We start from the raw sequence: 25,282 nt of genomic DNA on the forward strand, positions 1-25,282 counted from the left end.
TTTTCAAATTTTTCACTGGCTATGGACAGCCTTATGGATGCCTAACGCTAACCCGATGGATGCCTAACGCTAACCCGATGGATGCCTTGGGGAAGGCAAAGGCTAAGGGAGTAAACCCTGACAAAAAATTGGTTTGGAATCCTGATAGACGGACAGTGAAGCACTACAACATCTTTCCAGCAACTCCTACAGCTGTTATGGCTCTGACTGTATTGGCTTCCTGTCAGACTTTGTTTCCAATGCTGAGAAGGGGGACCCTGATAACTGGGCAAACTTAGGCATCCTTATCACCTGCGCCGACTTGCATCTGGAGAAGTAACTCCAGCTTCGAATTGTATAACCACAGAAGATACTGCAGTGCACCAGACTAGATGCAGAACTCTTTTGTCTCATAAGACAAAAAGTTGCCATCATCATCATCGTCGTCGTCATCATTTCTTTATGTTAAGTGGAAACCGTTATTTCCTCTAGCAAAGTGCTCAGCATATAAATAGGGGCGATATGTGTGTTTGGTTTATGAGTTGCACTTTTCAAGGTTTTCGAAACATCAGTAGATAAGTAAAAATTAGTCATTTTGGTTCTTAAAATGTAATCTGCGTTCTTGTTTTTTTTTTTTTTTTTTTTTTTTTTTTATTTCCTTCCCCAGAAAAATAATTTCTTTGTAAGAATTTCCTCTTCTTTCAGATAAGGAAGAGAGAGAGAGGTGTGTGGGTTGGTGGTGGGGCATTCTATTTTTGTACAGACTGTCTGAAATCTTGTGAACTCCAGTGATGAGCCGAGAGAGAAGTGGGATGGAGGAGTGCATAAAATAAAAAAAATAAATAAAAAAGATGGCAACTCCTTCTCCAAGCGTATGCAATGGTGAGATGTGTGTGGGGGGGCATGATGAAGAAAGATATTCTTGAAGAAAATGATGACGGCCTTGTTCTGCAGTTATTTGGCTAACAGCTCCTGAGGGTAGGAGTGTCTCAAACAGTTGGCCCATTCAGTATTTGAGAAAAGAGCCATATCTGGAGGCTACAGACTCTCCTCATCTCTCATACACCTTCTGGCATTGATATAAATCTTAAAATTTGTTTATCATAAGTACTGAATTCAGTTTATATATATATATTTAAATCTCCTTCTGTAACTCCAAGCAAGCATTTTTAGTTCCTGTTTAATAAGTTCTCATTCACGACTTATAAAAAAGTCTGCAGTGTATGGAAACTGCAGACTAGACGTTAGGTCTCTAGGCAGAATCTGAGCTTGGTTTTCAAAACTGTGCACTATCATCTTCTTCATTTCACTCCAAAAAAAAAAATATATATATATATTTTTAAGACCATTCCAATGTTCATCTTTTAAAAGACACATTTTTTTTATTTATTTATTATTTTTTTTTTAATTTTCATCCATTTTTTTTTTTTTTTCCTATTTTTATTTCCGTCCCCTCCCCCCACACCATCTTTGCACCAATGATACCCCAGGATCATCCAAATTTGACCAACAGTGAAATAGCCCTGGCCCAACACGTCCAGGCAACATCAGAAGAAATGGAACAACAGATGCTGGAAGACCAACTTCGGAAGCAACAACAGGAGTCCGAGGAAGACGCTAAATGGCTACAAGGTAGAGAAAGCAAACTGGTAAGGACATTCAAATTTTACAGATTTTTTTTTTTTTTTTTTTTTTTTTTTTGTAGATGAGGATTGATAAGTTTTTATTATCCGTATTACTCTTCTCATCTTGCATATTATTATTGTTCAACAAGAAAGTCGGAGGTTACATCAGCTGAAACATTGTAATGATACTTAATATGATATTTTAATTCATGCAGATTTTATATTTATTATTATAAAGCCAATTCTCTATGGATTATTATATTGTACCCAATATATAGTAGTGCTACCCCCTCCAGCATGACCTGGTTGCAAAATACGTATAAATATATTTTAATTCATGCAGATTTCATATTTATTATTATCTTGTACCCAAGACGAGAACAGTTTTTTTTAATGATATAAATTAACACTGAGTGATGTACAACTTCCACAAAATAATTAAAAACTGTTAAAGGAGGGGCAAAATTTAATTTTTGGCATCTTCACGGTGGATGGAGTTTTATTGATATCAATAAAACTTCATTATTTCTTGTGACATGTGGGGTGGGGGTAACCGCTATTTATAAAGTTTACCATTTTAATCTCGCTGTCAGTGCTATAAATGGCCAAATTAATATTCAACATATTAAAACTATAGGTTTCTAAGATACTGATCATGTGTATGCGATTGGCTTCTGAAGGTTGACTAATTTGCATATTGTTTTGCAAAAGGATGTCTCGTTGATTAACTATTTATTATGTACATAAATAGTAAAATAGTTGATCAATGAGACATCCTTTTGTAAAACAATATGCAAATTAGGTTATAGAAAGCAATACTCATATCAACTAAGTTTTTTTTTTTACATCACAATATAGATATAAATTGATTTGGAAAGACTTTTCGTTCAAAAATGTTCGAGTGGTGCAACTATGTTCTACATGGTAAATCAAAAACAAAGTTCCCCACTCCCCCACAATAAATAACACTGTGGCCAAGCAAACAAGTTATTGAGTATCTACCCCTTCCCCCTCATTTTTGACAAATATTTTTTAAAATGTTAAGTATTTATCCATAACATTAAGTTTTTCTGATTCTTTCCAGTCAATTTAATTAATTCTGAGGTTGTGATTCTTACGTTAATTTTTACCGGCTACACCAGGATATGCATCGCACTTGTTAGAATTTTTTTCGGACTATTCATCCCAACACTAATTCTGATTTTTCCAATTTTTATTCTATTATCAGAATTTGTATATTATTTAGTTATCGGAATTTGTATATTATTTAGTTATCGGAATTTGTATATTATTTAATTATCACAATTTGTATATTATTTAATTATCAGAATTTGTATATTATTTAATTATCGGAATTTGTATATTATTTAATTATCGGAATTTGTATATTATTTAGTTATCGGAATTCTTTGAGGTGAGTAATTTGTATTGTTATTTATTTATTTATTTATTTATTTGCGGACTGTTACTCTCATTTTTGTAGTTGTTGTTTCATGACTTTTCAGCCAACTATTCCTCTGGCTTTCGTCAAGTGGTTAACCGCGACGGGATAAGAATACTGAATCTCTTAACTGTATCCTCAGCAATTACTGCCTTCCATAGTTGTTGTTATCTCACCACGTTTTGGCCAACTAAACCTCTGGCCGGCTTTTAGTAGGATTGAAACCGCTTTTAACGTCCCTATCCACTGTGCCACAAGCCCTTTCAAGTTGACCATTGTCGTAGCGGTTTCAATCCTACCCAAAGTCAGCCAGAGGATTAGTTGGCCAAAAAGTGGTGAGATGACAACAACTATGAAAGGCAGTAATTACTGAGGATGCAGTTAAGAGATTCAGCATTCTTATTCCGTCGCGGTTAATCACCTGAAGAAAGGCAGAGGAATAATTGTCCGAAACATGGTGAAACTACAACTATGAAGATGAGGATAACAGTCTAAAAAAAAAATAAATAAATATACAAATTATTCATTTCAAACGGTTTTCAATAAAAAAAAAATGAAAAAATAATAATTAAAATAATATACCATTCGGTACGAACCAGACAACTGAGGACTGCATAAGAATGAAAAACTTGGATTCATAAAACCGAAAAATCCAACCTTGATCGCCTTCGGATGTAGTTGAGGATAACAGTCTGCAAATAAATAAATATCGGAATTGGTATAGGAATAATTGGTGTCTATTTTCCGATTCCAAAAACGATTCCTTTTATTGTTTCATTTTTGCTTTTATTTAAAACATAGCATTTGACAATGGAAAATGTAGATTTTAAAATATTAATAAAACTAAAATTTATGTAGTCCCCCCCCCCCCATCATTTCTGAAAATATATGCACATATCATTTGGGGTTTTATGATACCCCCCCCCTCCTTCAAACCAAAAAAAAAAAAAAAGAACTCTATAGCTAAATATTTAGATATTTAAAAAGAATTGGAATCAGGAAATATATTATATTCTAACTAGTGATGGGACTATTCCAATATAATTTTTTATTTTGATAGTCCCCCACCTCTTATATAAGCCGTGGTCATAAAACCATTAACAGAGGCTACTTAGGGAATGCATACAAACTTAGGAATATCACGATAGTTAGACAGTACAGAACTCAGTGACAGTGATACATCTTCATTCACACAATTCTGAGGCAGGACTGCAGAAAACAATATAATATTTCATGTTTATTTCTATATAAACTACTAGCAGGAAAACCCAGATTGAATAAGGTCCATTAGTAGCGTGAGCTGAGCACAACCTTGCCTTTTTTATTTTAATTTTTATTTTTTTAAATTTTTTTTTATTTTTTATTTTTTTTATTTTTTATTTATTTTTTTTTTTTATTTATTTATTTTCAAATTTTATAAGCTGCCATTATGGGGCGGGACTCAAGCATGAACTTAGCAGCATTAGAAGTGGGTGTAAATATATTGGCATCGAAACCATTTTTGCTAAATTTACTCTTAAAAATTCTCAAGACAGTTGATGTGTGTTAGCCTTTAACGAGCACTACTGCAAACTACTTCTAAACCCGATCGAAATAAGGAAATATGACGTTTTAACTTATTTTATTAGTTTTGTTTATTTATTAGCTTACTAGCGATGGGAGGGGTGCTCGGCTTTGCCCAAGTGTAAAATATGTTTAAATATGATATTTTAATTTATCCAGATTCCGTATATATTATAGAGTCGTGATTTCAAAAGTAAAATAAAAAGTATTTGAGTGCCATCAGCTAAAATCGAAACTGAAACTGTAGCATTCAAAGCTGGTGACGTTACCACTGTACCAATGGGACACGCAAATAGACTGAAAAAAAAAAAATCCTTATGCATTTTGTACATTCACATTCGTTTATTTTTAATCAATTTTGACCCCTTTTGACTCCTTAAAAACCATTTTAACCGGCTGAAAACCCATAAAGGAATGGGCTGCAAAAAATCCAATCATTAGCGCTGCTCTGCACTTTCGGAGGAGATAGAATTTGAAAATATGGAGACAAACAGACATACAGACATATAGCCTTTTATATATTAGATTTTCATTTATGCATCTCAAATACTAACAGATCTCACGATAATGATATACCCCCTTGTATTTAATTTTGACCTATTTTGAGACTATATTAATCAATGTACTTAAATAATATGTGCTTATTTATGGGTATCTGTTTATCGGCAAAACCTTAGGAGAAGTTTGACAACAGACTGGAATTACAACATATATAAAGTGAGAATATGTGTGTATAAGGACACTACTCAACAACTTTTTAAAATTTGGTATGTAGGGTATTCAGACCTGTGGAATTTTTTTTAACCGTTTTTCATCTGGAAAAAGTGATGCTAAGGTGTCAAAATTGAGAAACTGGTACTTGGTTAGTCATCCGGTTTTTGTCAACTCTTTCACGAGTTTTGAAAACACTTTTAAAATTTCCTGGCAAGCTAGCCTAATGGTTATCGTACTTGACTCACTGTCTTTGTTTTGGTTTCGATCTCAGCTCGAGTATTTTTTTTTTTTTTTACTTACAAAAAAGTGAACCGTTTAGAAAAAACATAGTGCTCGCACGTCTCAGTTTCTTTGCGTTTTTTTTTTTTAAGGAATTTAATGTTAGGTTTAATACCGGGCAACGCCGGACACATCTTCTAGTATACATATAAATTATCTGAAATTTTAAAATGCTTTCAGATTACAGCTTGTATAATACTGTAAACATAAAGTCTATATAAATATTAGTATCATTATTTATAAGACGATTCCAATCGGATAAAGAAGCTCAATATACGAGATAGAGCAATAATATAATTGAAGATTTGGAATCAAATTCAGGAAAATAAAAAATTTACAACAAATTAAATTTTTGTATTCCTTGTTGAATAATAAATTTGTCATAAATTTTTTAATTTATTGAATTAAATTCCAAATTTTTATATATATATATATATATATACAGTATATATATATATACAGTATATATATATATATATATATATACAGTATATATATATATATATATACAGTATATATATATATACAGTATATATATATATATACAGTATATATATATATATATATATATATACAGTATATATATATATATATACAGTATATATATATATATATACAGTATATATATATATATATACAGTATATATATATATATATATATATATATATATATATATATATTCCAATTTTCAGATTTTTTAATCATGCCCAAACGCATTTTATTTCTTTTTGGTGGATTAATTGTTGCTATCTTTTTCTGATGAGTTAAGGGCAAAATAGATTCACTGATTGATATAATGAGTGTATGATTTTGTGCTGCGAAACAGATATTGTCAAGAATTGTGTCAACTGAATTGAAGGAATAAATTGTAAGATGGTCAACGTTATGAAATTTGGAATATAGACTTTTGTCATTCATTCATTATATGCTCTGTAATTACATTGAGCTTCTTAAATAGAGATTGGTATTTATAAACAGGAAATATATATTTATATATATATATTTCAGTGGAAATATACTTTATTCACTTATATTTGTTTTTACACAAGTTATTTTCTTTTTGAAGGAATTGAAATATGTCACAAAGTTTAACAAGGTTTTTTAATATAGATCCACAGAATATTGTGATAAGTGTTTCAGTGTGAGCATGTATGGTATAATAAATTATGGGGTTTATCTATTTTATTTTTACTTTCATCATATTTTGCTTTGGTTTTGATACCCCCAAATGCGAAGCCTTCCTTTTCATAACCTATCATACTTTCATAATTCAGAGTCCATTTTCTGTAGGCTGTTTTTGAACCCAGTCAACGACGGGTACTTTTGCTAGTATATGAATATATATATATATATATATATATATATATATATATATATATATTCATGTGCTAGAACGTTTTCATCTTAAATTCTACGCATAAATTACATTCTACCATCTAATAAGATAAAAAATGAATGAGTAATTAACGCTTGTGTTTCAAAGGAATATGCAAATTGTTTAAGCATTATGTAGACTTCGAGTATCTTGGAACATGGTCAGAAAGCACTGAAAAAGATTTTGGAGTGAGAAATGCACTGGCATGGACTGCATGTCACAAGTTGAGGAAGATATGATCGTCCATCCTCTCAGAAAAGTTGAAAGTAAGACTCTTTGTTGTCACAGTAGAAACAGTCCTTCTCTCGTTTAATAAATATGTTGTCAGTTGTAAAACATTTAAATAAGAATTTAGAAGTTTAATGATGTTTTCTTCTTTTTCTTTTCAGCTGAACGATAACCGATGTATGAACCACATTCAACTTCATGCGCCTCCTTCGCCAGCTCCGACTGGAACTCCAGCACAACCCGGCCGAACAACCAGGTTATCTAGTCAAGTATCAAGTAAGTTATCATTGATAGCTAGCATAAAATTGGCACTTCTACAGAATTGGGACGAGATTTTGTAGTCGATAAATGGAGTTTTCAGATGAAAAAAAAATCAGTAGAAACCATTGTTTTTTTAATTTTATTAAGTTACAATGTTAGCTTTCAAACTATGCAGTCAAAATTACCTGAATATAACTGAATTATTAAACAAAACAACTTTAATTGTGTTAGCAGGTGAAAAAATTTCCGCCATCTTGTTTTCAATTTGATGTAAACAACTCTGAAACAAACACAATATTAAAAACAAAGACTTGGCCTTCGGGAAAAGATCAAAGTGTAGTATCTGTTCCGGCAGATACTGCAAGCAAAGACCAGATGTGGGGGCAACCCCACATGCCTGACCTTTAACCAGCTCCCATTTCCCACCTCTCAGGAGCTGGTCCCCTTTTCCCCTTCCCCCTCCCTTCACTCCTCACATTAAAAATCGGCCTTGTGCCTAATTTGCTCGGTGGGGGAGCAAATAAATACCATCTGTTCTTCAAATGCTGGGGAGGCATTGTAAATAGGAACACAATATTAAAAACAATTGTGATGGGCTTAGTCATTTAAATACATACATATATTGACGTCTTGTGTGCTGAGTTAATGCTGCGTCAGCATTTAAGCTGGAGAATGACAGCACACAATAAAATGCATATATATGCATCCAGATCAAAGGAAAAGGCAGAAAGGAAAGGAAAAACAAAAATGTGTGGCAATTTGAAAGGTACGCTTGACAAGCATGCAAGTCTCCCCCTCCTACCCATTCGAAAGTGAGATGACCAACCGTGGGTCGTAGCGAGAGTCATTGCAACCCAACAGCTGTTATCTGACCAGGCAAGGGAAAGATAGGGTGACACGTGTTGTGTCGTGAATACATGTCGGCGACTTAGATCTGAAACCAAACAAAATAAACTTTTTTAGGTGAAAGAAAAAAAAACGTTTTGTGTCAAAATTCTTTGAATTCATTTCAAATGTAATAATGTTACACAAACTTTGCATGTAGAGACACGCAATGTGTTGATTGAGAATTCCTCAGAGATCTCATCAAAGATGCACCTTCCTCTATCTGCGAAACAGTGACCCATTGTGCAGAGAAGATAACTCAAAGCAGACATAGAAGCATTTGTCCCCACATGGAAAATCCCAATCATTTTTTTTTTTCTTACATTCCACTTAGCTCCCACTATCATTTAGAGACCGATCTAATTGTTTTTGGGTTATCTAAAAAAACAGTAGGGGCAGTCTAGACTTAACAGAGGGCCTTACTAACATTTCTTTTTTTTTTTCTATCCTTTTTTGTGCATTTTCTAAATATTGTCCTATTCTCCAAGATGAAATATTTTTACACACATTTTTGTTTGTTTGTAAATAATCCCCAGTTTCCTTATAAAAAAAATTTAACTAGATAGGAGTAACCTCTTAAATGAATATAGTATTTTGGTGAGAGTGCCTAATATAGAGTAAATCCAAAAATGTAAAAAAAATATATGACCTTTGTCTTTGTGGTCGAGCTATACAAGACAAGTTGTCAGTACCATGCATGCGCACCCAAAGCAGAAATTTCTCCCACATTTTGACATGTTTCTGAGAAATCATTAATTTGTATGGATGGAACTGCATAGAATTCTTTTCATTGTTTGATCAAACAATCGCAAGGCCAAAGCATATTTGCAAGCAGAACGTGTGGGACGCTGAGTAACAGAAAGTCTCATAGCTCAAATACTGTTTGGCATTCAAGTGCTTCGAGGCCTTTCAGGTGGCTTTCTTTTAAGTGCCGAACCTGTAGCTGAAATTTGCAAACCTTGGCTGTACTGATGTTCTATCTAAAACAGCATCATGTCATCCTAACCTGATTCACCATTCTTCAAAAACATAATGTGCACCAATCTAAACCATATTGTTTGATGAGGGTATCTGAATAATTTTTTTTTTTTTTTAATGGCAAGTTATAAGTTAAATGAAAACATCATTGGCATATGTATAAGTTCATTAGCAACAAATAGTTGGAAATATAAAATGTGGGAAGTATTTCTGATGCACCATGTACAATAACTCTGAATGAGATCTTGCTAAAAATTGAGTTTTCTAAAAGATAGTGCCTAATTGAAAGAACCCTATACCAAACAAATAAAACCAGTAGCAGCAAAAAAAACAAATTGTCAGTCGCTTACAGAAATCAATCAGTTTTGCTTATTCAAATACTTGCTTTTGATTGGTTAATGAGATCCCTTCAACCAGTCACCCTGGGATCCGAATACCTGGCAAATATTTCTGTATGAGCAAGAACGCAAGCACAACTATGAGTAGAATAACAGTTTGACAAACACACCCTTGTCAGACGAAACCTGACTGTTCACTAGTGTCTGGATAATTGAAATTAACTCTGTGCCAAGAGTTATCAATAATCTTCAAGTGAACCAAATGGTACCTATGTAATTGCCATGTCGCAAATAGTAGCATATCCAAAAATTATGGAAAACAATCAAGTAGAAAAATAATTATTAATGAAAAACTGTTTTCAATGAAGTTTATATAGAGAATAAATTTTGTCCGACATTTTGAATTAAGTTTTGTTGCTTATGTTACATAACGAACGTAATTATCTCCCCTGTCAACTTATCTCTTTTTTAGTAAGTGTAATATATTGAGTTTGCTTCCTTTCACAAATTTCTTTTTTAATTAATAATTATTTTTTTTATCTTATCGTTTTTTGTAATTTTGGGATATGCTACTATTTGAGACCTGACAATTACATGGGTGCCATTTGTTTTATTTGAAATTCAATATTTTTTCATTTGTATGATATAGCTTTATACTATCAAAATTATAAAAGCTAAAATATGCTGTTCTATATTAATCTTACATACAATTTCTTGCTCTCATCAAATTAGCATGTTTAACTAAATAAAACAAACTACATAATATATAATTTTATAATTCATATATTTGTGTTTCGTTTGATAAAAAAATCAGTTCAAGTAAAATGTTTTTTTTTTTCTTTTTCAGATGGCAGTACAAGCAGTAGCCTAAGTGAGAATGATAATCACGCCACTTCAAACAATTCAAGGGTAAAAAAAAAAAATCAATCTCTTTGTTTCTTATTATAAAACTCTTTTTAAATTGTAGCTCGGATTAAATGAAACATGTCATCTTGTGTAAGTTTTTATCGACTTTACAAATTTTTACAGATATAAAAATTATATAGCATTTTTTTATTTTTGAAACCAAATGATTATACGTAAAACTTGTGGAGAGCAAAGGTCAGATAAATCTGGCTGCCTACTTTGCGGTAAGGACTTGGACATTTTTTTTTTTTTTTGGTCCTCTGACAAAATGAGGGTAGTGTAAAAGTGAGAAATTACTGTAAGAAAAAAATGTAGGGAAAAATTCAAGATGGCGCCCGACTCTCTCTTTAACACGGTAAGATATCCTCAACACGGCACAAGAAGCAACAGCCACACGATTCCCCAGCCAACTCAATCGTCACTCACACACGTCTTTCCCCTCACCCGCTTTTATCGTCGTTCTAGGTCGGCTAAATTTGCATATTCCGAGAATTCGTGTGACTTTGCGAGACATCATACTTTACAAAAGACGGCGGTCGCCATCTTGGTCCCTCTTTTCTATTTTTGGTCGGTAACGCTGAGCTGGTCTCGAGGTAAGTCTTTTTCCCCTCATCCGTCTCTCCCACGTACCCACACAACACGCAAACACGCGGGCGCTTATCTCCTGGATGCACGTTACACTCCCCCCTGATCTGATGATCACATAGAGAGCACTGGGGGGGTGGCCTTTTAGTGCGTGTGCTTCTGCGAAGAGGTACATTCACTGTTTCAGATTCGGGCTCTGGATCTGGTTCCGCCTCATCAGATGAAGTATCGCTATCAGTCTCTGGAAGGGGCTCACTGAATCCGTGCATCGGCAGCTCATCGCTAGACGCTTCACTGCTTTCTTCTGTAGTTGTATGACGCACCTCGGTAGCTGGGCGAAGATCTCGCACATGTCGTGGGGTTCCATCGACCAAAACAGACTGCTGGCTAATCACTCCAGATATGTGTCCTCGCTTAAACTTGTCGGTGCACCGATTTCCTGGAGGCCGCACCCACACTGGATCTCCCACTTCATATCTGTTATATGTTCCCTTGTCGGTTGGCTGCGTAGTGTTGATTCCCTTCACTCCGACTTGGTACGTGTAAATAGCATTCGCAGGTGCGGTTGAAGGGGACGTCCCGTCCTTTGGCGTAATGTTGTACCAATATGTTGCTTCCGCAATAGTACATCGCTTCCTGGCAGCAATTCTCTTGATGCTGCGATGGCTTCTTTCAGCAATGCCATTTCCTGATGGCACATGCGCACATCGCAACCGTAGACGGACGCCCCACTCATCTAACAACTGCCGGACTTGCTGGCTACAAAACGCTGCATCATTGTCAGTCAGGAGCTCTTCCGGCGCACCTCGCTCAAAAAAAATGGATGATAGGTGGCGAACAACATTTGCTGAATCCTGTCTGGTCATCTGCCGCCACACCGCAAATCTCGTAGGCCCGCAATCAATGAGAGTTAGAAAGGGCTTGCCACTGTAATGGGTAATATCCATGGCCAGCCGCTGCCACACACTCTCAACTTCCAAGCGACCCTTCTGCCATCGCTCTGGTGCAGGATCAATAGACTGGCAAGCCTCACAATTTCTGACGATCTGTCTGACATCCATCTTGGTCACTGCTGGGTATGCACGCCTCACAAAATAAAGGGTCCTCTTGATACCCGGATGTCCGCTCTGTGCATGAATTTTTTGTATATGACATGGGTCGATTGCAACTGCACAAGATCGAGCAGTAATCTCCATTCCCATCTTCGCGGCTTCATACCATTTGTGAGGTACACGGGTCAGTTGGTCAGCACGATTACAATGTGATGGCACCAGAGTGACGCTCAGTGATAGCCCATACTCAGATACCAGGTTTTTTAGCGTGTCTAGCCTTCTCCGTATTAACATTTCGCTTGCTGCCTTGGTACGGATTCGTGTCCGTCCTGAAAGTGTGTCAGACACCCAGTGGTAGACACAGAGAGAATCTGTGTACAAGGTCAACTTCTTAGACTGCCATTGCAGGGCCAGATTTACCCCCTTTACAACAGCGTCCAGCTCTGCCAGGTTGATATGCTGAGAATCTGTTACGGGCCGCAGCCAACATGCATCCTCGAACACGTTTCCTCCTTGCTCCAACGATACTCCCAACGCCAAAGAACTGGCATCAACCCACACACCTACGTTGTCTCCGTTAACACACCACCGCCCACAGGCAGGGTCCTTCTTGTTCACTCTCTCCAGTGTCTCCTTAATCATCAGAGTTAGTAGGACATCATCGGATATGTCATCCCAACCCGTGGTTGTTAAATTTGCTCTGCGTTTAATCACACCAACAGCTGCGCGGAGCCAGCCACAGACTGGTAAGTGACCAACAAGTTTTCCACACCAAGAAAAAACGGTCCGCCTTGTAACGAGGTTGGGGATGCTTGGAATTTCACTGCCACGCCTCCATTGTAGGGTGCCATCCTCTTCATAAACATCCAATCCCAATACACGTGCTCCTTCCCTTAAACGTTCGGGATTCTTGCATTCCAGACCAAACTGAGCCAACTTTTCTTTGACACACGACGCAGACTGTACATCTTCATTGACGTATACGTCATCAATGTAAGCTGACGTTGAGTCCCTCATGGGCTTTTCTTGGGACAATACTGTGTTGACAATAGTCTTCATGATCTGTGGTGCCACATTTAGGCCGAAGCCAAGGCGTGTAAGGCAGTACCTCTGCCCCTGGAACCAAACTGTCTGGAACGGCCACAACGTCTCATCAACTCGCACCTGTAAATAGGCTTTTCGTAAATCCAATATTGAGACATTAGTGCCTTTCTGACGCCATTCCCTCAACTTACTGGCGCATACGTCAGCATCGGCAGTGTAGGCTTCAATATGCTTGTTAAGCTCCCTATAGTCCAGCACGGGCCGTACTTTCGACTTGTTATGCTGGACTACTGCCATCAAGGGTATTAGACCCTTCGGAGGCCCAAGCTTGTCCTCAGGGTAGGGGATTAACCAGCCATCTTGGATCCACGCCTTTAGTTCCCTTTCATATTCTGCTCGGGCCTCACTGGGTATAGGGTACTCTGCAACCCCATTCTTGAGTTTAGTCGGTGCCATTCCCTCGGTCCACTTCCAAGATGCAATCCAGGCCCTCTTGCGCGAGTCGTAGTCCACTGTAAAATCCGGCCGATCGATATGGAGCGCTGCACACACTGGGGCCTCTAAGAATCGCACCTTTCCATCCCGATGAATTGCGACTCCCCCCAGCGCCTTGATGGCATCGTATCCGAGCAACAGGTCAAACCCCAGGAGATTTCCTTGGGTCACGAGCACATTGATCTTAGTGGCTGCACCGGTGTCCGTGTAGATCTTGACAGTTCCAGCTCCACAGCATGTCTGGGTCTCGCCTCCTATCGTGGTGACTTTGATCTTCCTCTTAGTCCAACTTGGACACAGCCTGGTGCTCACTATAGTATGCGAACAGCCTGAGTCGAGAAGTGCTAAGCAGGGTATCCTGTTTACGTAGACGGTTATTACTGGTTGCGCCTTGTTCAAATTTTGCTCGGGGAGCAGGGCGGCGCTGACGTCCTCTCCCCTGATACGTTTCCCGCACAGTTTTGGGCTAGATGCCCCAAACCGCCACACTTAAAACAGCGCACACGCCCCCTGTTGGTGCAATTCCTTGCAAAATGTCCGCGTCGGCCGCAGCGAAAACATTTCCCATTGCTTGCAGGGTTCTGATTCGGAATCTCCCGAGCGCCAATCTGGCCTGTCTGTGTCGCCATCACAACTGGTTCCCCCAGGTCCTCCTCATCTTTGATGATGGCTCGAGCACGTTCCATCAAGTGTTCCATGGTCGTTGTTGAAACGCTGGTTGAGGCTCTCAGTAGCTGCTTCACCCGAGTGGGAAGGCCCGCCACAAACGCGTACGCAAGCGTCCGCTCCGACACCCCTCCACCGAACAGAACTGCAAGTTTCTTTAACTCAGCGAAGAAAACGTCCACGCTTTCCTCCGGTAGAAGTTTTCGGGAAGCAAATTTTTCATAGGCCGTACAAGGATCCATGGCAAATGCCTTGTACAGCGCAGCTTTAATTGCGGTGACATCTCCCTTTTCGGCAGCACTGAGTTGCTGATATACACTCAAGGCACCCCCAGCCAATCTCAGGGGAATTACAGTGTGTACCCTTTTCACCTCACAAAGGTCGCACGTCAGCTCGACCCTTTCAACCCAGTCGACGATGGACGTGGACCCGTCAAACTCGGGTATGAGCTTTAAGTCAAATTTCGACTCGGTCATAGTCCTAGAGGCCAAATGGCCGAAATAGCTTGTAAAAGTGAGAAATTACTGTAAGAAAAAAATGTAGGGAAAAATTCAAGATGGCGCCCGACTCTCTCTTTAACACGGTAAGATATCCTCAACACGGCACAAGAAGCAACAGCCACACGATTCCCCAGCCAACTCAATCGTCACTCACACACGTCTTTCCCCTCACCCGCTTTTATCGTCGTTCTAGGTCGGCTAAATTTGCATATTCCGAGAATTCGTGTGACTTTGCGAGACATCATACTTTACAAAAGACGGCGGTCGCCATCTTGGTCCCTCTTTTCTATTTTTGGTCGGTAACGCTGAGCTGGTCTCGAGGTAAGTCTTTTTCCCCTCATCCGTCTCTCCCACGTACCCACACAACACGCAAACACGCGGGCGCTTATCTCCTGGATGCACGTTACAGGTAGACCTGTAAATTCACCCTTGTCCGTTCGCACTTTTCTAAATAACTACGCCTTGGAATTTTTAAAAAATTTACACAAACATTAAACATGATATGAGTAAAAAAGTAACAGAACAAATTTTCCGGGAAAACTCCAGTTGCTGCCCTAAGGATGCCTTTCAGGTTAAAATGGCTAAAATTGACACTTTTGTGCTTATTAAAAAAAATTAATGCCTTGGATTTTTATAAAACTTTTTGAAAAGTTGTAACTAACTGATTTCTGACTGTGCACTCACGGGGGACCATGCAGGCTTCATTTGTTTTGTCTAAATCCAAACCACTGCAAAAATGTCTAAGAACTGAGAGTATGCTAACAAAAAAAAAAGTCAAATTGGATTAAAATTTAAATTGAGCCCTTGTTCCCACTCCTGAAATCAATTATTTCAAGGGTCAGATTCCACAAAGGCCCAAAAATCTTTGGACCTCCCGAAAGAGACGTATTTCTTATTTTCATCCCTCATTTTCATTGAACAGAAACACCAGCAGCATGGAACATGAAGATACAAGTGATGTCACCATGACAACAGTCTTAGCCAACCACTGCCAACAAATGTCACTCATTATATCATACTCACTAATTCAATAGCCAATCATTGACATTGCATCGTAACCAGAAACATAAATTAATGGATTTGCTTTGTATAATATCAAGAATTACTTGACATCCGAGCATTGACTTCTTTCTGATTGACAAATGTTAATGTATATATATTATTTTAATTGGAATTCATTAATATAAATGTTATTGTGTTGTGTGCAGTTCACTTGCTTATCAGTGTCTCACTCCTCCTGTTTTGAGATATTCTTTTAATATGTATTCCAGGTAAAGATATCCAAAAGTAAAAACCACTGAATTTAACAAGGTTGTTAATAGTGCTCAGTTAAAAGACTGGCCTTGAGTAAGAATGGCGGCCTCTGTCGCCTGATGAAATCTTTTTAGATAATTTTTTGGTAATTTTGTTTTCCTAAATTCAATAATAGGCACGCACACACACACATATATATATATATATATATATGTGTGCATATGTGTCGCACAGTGCGCTATGCAGAAACACCTAAGATGTTGAACTGTCAACGGCAACAGAGGCCGGATGTACTCATTGATGGGATCACAGGGTAAAAGCGTTGACATTGCAGGCGCATCGGAAGCCCGGGACTGATATATAAACAAGGCAGTTAGCTTGTCAGTGGCAGAAGGAGAGACGGGCAGACACGCGCCTGAATTGTTGAGGACGCCACGTGCTTGTCCATCGACACCTCCCCCCCCCTCCGGTCCTACATTTTTTTTTTTTTTTTTTTTTTTTTTACACCACTTATCAAGGCCCGGAAGCCACTCAGGGATAAGGGTTATTGCAAGTACATTACGTTAGTGAGGAGATTTGCTGATATGTTTACTTAAGGGGCGGTTCATTAGGAATTTGTTAACATTGGACTTGAAGACAACCAAGTTGTAGTCCGGAGGGAAGCAGGCAGACGGAACAGAGTTCCACAGGCGTGCAGTTCTAAGAAAGAAGCTTTGTTCATCACATCACATTAAGTTTCTCACTGTTACATGCAGCCATTGAATTTAGCATTTTGAAAAAAGGAATAAAGACATTTTTTTCTACAAGTTGTTAGCGTCTGTTTTTAGCCGGAGAGCGTTGGGGAACGCATCAAAGAACTTGAGTGCATAAGATATTTCTGTACAGAAATATCTTATGCACTAATAATAAAATAAAACTAAATAAGGATACTTTTCTCTACAAGTAGACCCTCACTAAATATTCAAAAACACATAGTATTCACAACCCAAATAATGTGGGTTAGCCTGGTATGACTAACTCACATAAGCTTTCAGAAGGAGTAGTACACTTTCTCCAGATCGTGTTACCTCAAGTAATAGCACAAAGCTGGATACTCCACCAGACCAGATGGATTCTTAGTCTTATTGGATTCCAGAACAAGAGACGATTTAAATGTGTTATAGTAAATCTTTTTTATGGCCAGTTGAGAGAGAGGAAAATTGTTAACTTTTTTTTTTTACATAGAAGTCCTCACTTATCAAGGCCCAGAGGCCACTCGAGAATAAGGGTTAAAAGATTGTACAGTGGTCAATGGGACAATATCATAGGAATCGTTAGAAGTGTAAATTTGGTAAATTGGATTACTTAAGGGGAACGGTTCATCAAGAACTTGTTTATGTTGGACTTGAAGATGGCCATATTGTAGTCAGCTGGAAAGTAGGCAAACGGAAGAGAGTTCCACAGGTGTGCAGTTCCGAGAAAGAAGCTTTGTCTAAACCTAAATGTAGATTCTATGAACACAGATAAAGAGTGTGGGAAATTATTGATAGTGGTTTTGGCTAGACGAGTGTTTTTCGTGAAAAGTTTGGCTAGGGAAGGGATCATAGATTGGCGGTCAGACGAGCACCTGCCATGAAAATAACGATAAAGCAAACATAGGCTCGCAACATCTCTTCTGTGAGAAAGAGGTTGCAGGGAAGAGGAAAGGGCATCCCCTACTAGGCTACGAAGTCTACTCCTTAAACAGAGTTCAAAATAAAGGAGAGCATTAATGGAATATTTGAATGTCTGTGTGTATCGTATAGAGATCAAATGTTAGATCCAGGAAGGGGTCCCTTGATTTCTGAGTAATATGATTTAAATCTAGTTTCATTTTATTTCAAAGGATATAATAATTCATATGAAATCATTTACGAAAAATCTAATCAATTATATTTTAATTTCTAATCAGATTCAACCGACTGCAGATTTAGATCGTACTAATGATCATGTGTATGAAAGCACCACAAATGTTGTACGAGCTGTGATGGAACTTACTCGGGTGGCTTATATCATCCGGTCAGATGACTATGTAGAATTTGTACAGGTAAGTTTGTTTGCCGGTAACTTTATATTCAGACAATATTTTGGAGGTTTAACATAAAACCAATAAGCGTCATCACTCGATACATGAAAGTGAAATATGTATGAATGGCTTACCCAACGCTTGACACTTTATATATATAAAGACCAATATGTATATATATTAAATTATTTTTTACTATAATATATATATATATATATATATATATATAAACACACACATTCTCCACTCTAATTATTGTTAATATATGAAATACCTACAGACACTAGTGTTTCATCCTTTCGGGAATCTTCAGTGCAGGGTGTCACGATTAATACCAGTCGAACGATTTGAACCCCACAACACGAGACATCTCTGGCTCGATTAGCGAAGACCTAATCCATTCGGTTACCATTAACCGTGTGAATATATATATATATATATATATACACACACACTCCTATAAATTCGTTTTTCTTTTGTGTGTATTGATATTCATATTAAAAACCCTCTTTTCTATGCAATGACTGCAATTCCACAAACCATATATAACTAATTTGTATATTCTTTTGAACATTCATTTTAATTAATTCCCTATTTATGTGCTTCGGTTTTCATCTTTAGTTAACTATTACGTGTAATTATATTCATGCAGATATTCTACTTGATTTATACTTGCATAATATTTGCGTAAAAAGTTTATAGTAAACACAAAATTGTTTCCATATATATTTATGTATATATTTTTGTTGAACAAATTTTGCTTACCTTATATATGAAGGAGTTTTGCATGGATTCAAATACCAAACTTTATATTTGGGTTTTAGTCTGGAAAAATTGCTGCAAAAATGTGAAAATTAAAAAAAATTAAATTTGCCAGGTGAAGGTCGAACGCCGGCATTACGAATGCATAACGTGTAGTAGCTATTAGTTCATGTTTTAATTTTTAGCCTTGCAGTAAACATGTTTTCGTAGCCCAGTCATATTGCACTATATTGCACTGTAGAGAACCTACTGCTGATGTAATAAAATCCTTTTTAATTTGCCATTTTAAACTTTTATATATAATGGCTTAAAGTTAAGTATCATGGTTTAATCGTGCTCTAAGCATTAATATATTGGGGGAGAGGGAATGTAGTTTTTTTTCAATGAGACTTAGGGCCGTTTATCAAATTTTATCAAAAATGATAATAATTAAAAACTAAGAACATACTGAATAAAGTTAGTCCTGGAGATTGCCGAAAGAGTTTGCAAATTTTTTTTCGCAATATCAACAAATTTATATTTTATTTTGTATTTTTTTTTCAGTGGGACATTAAATCAGCTAATAAAAGACCAAAGATGATAAACTGCTCCAAGTCTCCTTAATAAAGTAGACACCCCAATTATAAATGTGGTTTTTGTAAACTGTTTTAACAATTTCTGGAACTAACTTTATTTGACTTTTGGAGATCAATGTTTATTCTTTAGTGTAATTTAAATAATAAAAAAGATTCACTAATTTATTTTTCAGTTTAACTTGTCTCCACAAGCACTGAACGAAATTAGTCCCTGAAATTACAGAGGTAGTTTACGTAAAAAAAAAAAGATCTTGTTTCCTTTTTGTAATCAATTGAACAACAAAACAAGTTTATTTTTGCGTCTTGCAAAATATGCTTATTTCTATGTTAGTTATTCCTTCTAGATAAACAGATACATCTCCATAAGCGGCCATTATTTGGAAGCATGCATTGGGCGTGTTATGGACCCTCTATAACGTTCTTAGTACATTCGCACATCTTAAGCAATTTGACTTGGCAACGGTCAACTTCAAACTACCTACAAGTTATTTCCTGTGTTACTCAACTAATTAAGTTATATATACCAGGGGATCCATCTGATCAGCAGACAAAATCTTACTAAAAGGTTAAATTTAAAAATTCTGTCATATTTTATAAATTTAGTTTGTCTTGTGATATTTTCAATATTTATTTCTGTTTTTATTAGTGCCAGTGAACAATTTATTTAATAGAATTTTATAGTAAAATAGACACACACACACACAGACACTTTCACAGATATTTAGATGTATGTATGTCTCTTTACATTTTCCTACACAATAACTCTATCAAATTTCGAGTCTGTAGACTGAAAATTGACATACAGGGTACTGAGATTTGGGGAAAATCTTTGATCCCTTAACAGCCAAGTTTCTGGCCGAAAACGAATTACAAAGTTCAACGATTTGACCCTTGAGAACTCTAGGAAACTACTCCACCAATTTTGGGTCTAAAGACTTGAAATTTTAGATATAGGTTCCTTGGACATGGGCTCAAATCAAGTTATTAAGTTAGATCCAAAACAATAAATGTTAAGGGGTCATAATAGGGGTAAAAAATTAAAAAATTGACCGCTTTTTTTTTTTTTTCCCCCCAACATGCACCTCCAAACACTCGGGCAACGCTGGGCTGAAATGCTAGTTTATAATAAAAAGAAATGTTAAGAGTATTTATGTGTACCCCAGGCAATGCCGGGATACAGGCTCTGCTAGTTTGCTTATAACTGTGATAATAAAGATAAACATTCTATATTTCTTTTTTTATCTTATACTTGCATGCAGGTTGCTTATCATATTTTCATACTACTACTAAGCTCTACTTGTATACTGACCACTGTAGAATTAAATGCTGAAATTATTTTACTTTTATTAAAAATATTTTTAATGTTTTATTTTAGAAAATTGGAGGAGCCTTGCGCGGTTTATTATCAAATGTTGATGCCCTGTCATCTGGACTTAAGCCTGAAGAACATCAACAGGTACAATTGATTTGGATATTTTATTCTGAGGATCAGTCTTATGCCAAACAAGCAATATAGGTGAATTGTTAGAAAGTGCTAATGTTTTTAGCATCTAAAATTCTTGATTTTCTGAGGTCCGTCCTTTAACAGTAACTCTTACAGAGACATCCATTCAGGTAAACGTCGGGATTGCCTTTCACTGGAGAAAAAAAAAAAAAAAAAAAAAAAAAAAAAAGACCTGAAAATTTGTATGGATAAGCATGGTATGATTTTCTTATTTGTATTCACGTGCTTACTCTAGGTGAAGGTTGCCAACATCCATCATTGGAAGTGGTGCTATGGGATCAACTAGATTTAAACATCAGTCTATGTCGGTAGCTAGTTCACCATAGTCACGAGTTGAGTTGTAGGAGATAGCTGATATCCACTGTAAAAATTAGTTTCTCAAGTTTTGCCTATTCCCTTACACAAACAGTCATGTTTCCAACCTGTCTCCCAGATTGTGAGCACCAGCAAGCTTCACTTGTAGACCTATTCCTTACGACAGCACCCAAGGATTGTATGACTAATGTCCATAGTCCACTTGGAAACACAGACCAACTAGTGGTATCCATAGACATCACACAACGCTCCTTGATGCAAGATGAGGAGCCATTGCTCAAAACAAAGTACCAACTGGGAGGCCATCAGAGTACACATTAGAGATGCCTCATGGACCAATATTTATTATCTTCCTGCTGAACAGTAAGACAACCAAATAGTGTGGGAACGTGCTTCAATGCCCACTTTGCACCAACGTACTGTACTTACAATAACCCTTATCCCTGAGTGGCTTCCGAGCCTTGATAAGTGGTGACCACCATGTAAAAAAAAAAAAAAAAAAAGTAAGTATTATAGCAAGCCCGACTCTCCCCAATGGTTCACTATAAATTGCGCAGCTGCCGTTGTACAAAGATAGCATGTATTCCATGTGTTTGTACGTCATCAGTCAAGTACAAATAGGGGGGGGGGTGTATGATGCTAGAAATAGTTGTAAGAGTGAAATAGACACAGCCAAAAGAAAGCATGCTGACATAACTAGGAAACGCATAGAATCACAGAAGATAGGAATTCGTGATTTCTGGAAAATTTATAATAGTGTAGTGAATAAAGGACACTTTATAATTTCTCCACTATACAATAACGAAGAGGTTGTATGCATGGAAACCGAGATAAATTCTTTACTTATTTTATTTATTTTTGTGGACAGATATGTTTTTTTTAAATAAATAAATAAAAACACTGTATCTTCAAAATGTGGTGCCATAAATTGCTGGACAATTTGGTTACATTCACAGTAAAGTAAGATTAAAAATTTTCAAGAAGGGAATCTACTCCAAATCTAACGGAATTAAATTCTTATTAGTAAATGTTTGTCTTTTTTTTTTTCTGATGCTATTTGCTGCCATTAATCTTTCAGGGTTCACACAAAAGGCAAGCTTGAAAAATCCTTGAATTTTGCCTTGAAAAGGTCTTATTTCTATTATTACCTTGAAAAATCCTTGAAAATATGGAAAATGTCTTGAAAATTTCTTGAAAATCTTATTGTTACAAATTTTTAATGGGCATAAAATCAAAATATTATAAATAAAGAATAAATAGTATTTAAAAAATAGTTAATGGTATTACTACTTTAAAAATAATTTAAAAATAAAAATAGAATCCAAATACAATGTAATTTCAGAACAATGTATTATTATGAATATAGAAGTGTTATGTCCCTTTATCACAAAACTATCTGATGTTTTCCATATATTAACTTCAGATAGTTTCATGATAAAGGGATGTAACTCTGGAATTTCCGGTATTGTGGATACAAAATTTAAAACTAAAATGAACACTGTATTTTCCCAACTGTATATTGGTCTACACTTTCTCTGACCCAATTTTCATTTAATCGTGCCAAATAAAAATGACTTTTCCTATTGTTAATCATATTTATATTTACATACAAAACAATATTCCTGTCGACAATGAAGTTTTTTGCTTTATTATATCATTATATATCAAATTTTGTTTTAAAAACAAACTTGAATTTTTGTCTGGAGAAGCCATTGAAAATCTGTACGAACATGGTGTTTTATATATTTTATACAATGTTCGTACAGATTTCTGTTATTGTATAAAATATATAAAACACCATAACAGAAATCTGTACAAACCCTGTCTTTATTCTTTCCTCCCCATTTGCAGATTGAATCGGCTCAGAAGGTGCTAAGCAGCGACATGGCATCCCTGATTGAATCCATGAGACTTGCCCAACAATACAACGTAGCGACACTCGATGCGGAATACCTGAAGCGGATGCTAAAAGCAGCACACAATCTTGCTGTTGACTCGAAGACCTTGCTGGACATTGTGGACTCCACTCGCTTAAAAAATCAGACAACAACAACAACAACAGAGTTAGGTGGAAACAGAGGCAGCTGACTCCAATGCCCCTAAATCATGACCCCCCCCCTGTGACCACCCACCCCCCAGCTTTGTTACAAAAAAAATAAATAAATAAATAAAGTGTACATAATGTATTTATATACACAGCCATCTACATACATACACAGGCTCCAATACTACAACTATTAATTATTATTTCCTACTCTTCTTGCAGATATACATACGTACATAAATATATATTGTTGTGGTTGCATCACGGAGCTCCCATTGACGCCTTAACCAACCACAAGGTTTTGGATTGTTATCTCTTTTAAACAAAACAGATTTAGGGGGTGACAGTAGAGGGAGGGGGACCAGGCTGGTGAAATGCTGAAAGGATGGCAACCAAAGTTGTTAGACTTGAAATGTGAAAAAAAAAAAAAAAAGATTTTGGATTTTAAATCTTTGTCGGACAATTTTCACAGTTTTTTTTTAATTTTTTTTTTTTTTTTTTTTTACCCCCAATCTTATTTTTTAATTTTATTCCTTTAAAAAGTTTAGCGACCACGTGTTTTCCTCTCTTATGACCAGTGTCTTTATTTTTTTACAAAGAGAGAGAAATTCTAGTTATTAGATTATATTCGAAAAAAAAAAAAAAAAAAAAATTTTAATCAATACGAAAATAATTTTTTTTTTTTTTAATTTAGACCCTGGAATTATTTATTTTATTTTTTTAAAACTCATTACATTTTCTTTCATTTTCTTCCGAACAACTTCTATAAATGGTTAAATAAATGAATAACAAGGGATGCTTTTTTGGAATTTAATTAAAAGTTGATTTCATTGTTCACCTGATTCTCAGAATTTTAGAAGCTGTCAATTTTTTTTTTTTTTTTTTTTCTTTGTGTTGGTCTTACTTATTCCAAAACAAGCATAAAAAGTTTTTAGGGTAAGAATGAAAATTGAAACTTGGTTTGAATTGAAATTCAATATTTCAAGGGTATCTACATAAACGTCATGCCAAAAGTAAAAGCATAAAAAAATTAAAAATATTATTTAATTTTTAATACAAAATTGATAAACTAATAAAATAATTAAATTGCAATTTTTTTCAAAAAGCAGAAATTGCAAGTTTTACTTAAATAATAAACAGATGAGTCCGTATACAAGGGAAGTAACTTGCAGTCTTGTTACATTTCCAAAACGATAATGACGGATCAATGAATCGTGAGTACTTGTACAGTATAGTCAAGACATTGAAAAATGAAAATATCGAAAAAAAAGGTTATATTGCACATATCTGTTATGGAACGAAGTTCTTAAAAAAAAAATAGATGAAATCAAGTGAATTTTTTTTTTGTTTTTGTTTTTTTACAGCGAAAAAACAATTTGTTATGATACCGAGCAAAAGGTTCGATTTTTAGGAAGAAAGGCTAGAATTAAAGATGGGGAGGGAGTGTCGGAGCTTTACATGGAGTTATCTCCCCGTGGCTGTTCAGATAATTTCATAATGGCTGACTTCAACGCGCTCTTATAAGAACGTGTTTTTCTGCTGTAAAAAAAAAAAAAAATACTTGTCAAAAAAACGAAAAAAATTTCATTTAATCATCTTCAGTCCAAAACAGTTATGTACAATATAACTTTTTTTTTTTTTTTTTTTCGATATTTTCATTTTTTAATGTCTTGACTAAATTGTACAAGTACCAAATCGTGAAATCATGAAAGTACACGTTTTATGTGATAATGCGGTGTTACTAATTGTGACATGACAACTAAGTAGATACCATTTGTTTTTTTTAATGGAAATCGAATTTTGTGACTTGACTTTCATTCTTATTCTGAACACGTACCAATTTTCTTATTCAGAAGTTAAAGACTTTAT

At 35.8% G+C, this 25,282-nt stretch overlaps 1 protein-coding gene across 14 annotated transcripts in view; it reads left to right on the forward strand.

The window, feature by feature from the left end:
- Positions 1 to 23,918, forward strand: part of LOC145296892 (focal adhesion kinase 1-like) — an 890,147-nt gene extending 866,229 nt beyond the window's left edge. For 13 of the 14 annotated variants that reach the window (XM_080143040.1, XM_080143043.1, XM_080143046.1 and 10 more), the window contains 6 exons: positions 1,470 to 1,628; positions 7,367 to 7,481; positions 10,515 to 10,576; positions 18,100 to 18,234; positions 20,926 to 21,006; positions 23,221 to 23,918. In XM_080143040.1, coding sequence (XP_079999166.1) covers positions 1,470 to 1,628; positions 7,367 to 7,481; positions 10,515 to 10,576; positions 18,100 to 18,234; positions 20,926 to 21,006; positions 23,221 to 23,457 — 789 coding nt within the window. In that variant the 3' untranslated portion in view covers positions 23,458 to 23,918. Of the gene's footprint in view, positions 1 to 1,469; positions 1,629 to 7,366; positions 7,482 to 10,514; positions 10,848 to 15,324; positions 15,689 to 18,099; positions 18,235 to 20,925; positions 21,007 to 23,220 lie in introns of those variants that run through there. The other variant, XR_013870066.1, reaches the window with a different exon arrangement.
- Positions 23,919 to 25,282: the final 1,364 nt, after the last annotated feature.

Source organism: Euprymna scolopes, chromosome 17 (genome assembly GCF_053919585.1).
Source record: "Euprymna scolopes isolate OS-2025 chromosome 17, ASM5391958v1, whole genome shotgun sequence".
Classification (NCBI taxonomy): domain Eukaryota; kingdom Metazoa; phylum Mollusca; class Cephalopoda; order Sepiida; family Sepiolidae; genus Euprymna; species Euprymna scolopes.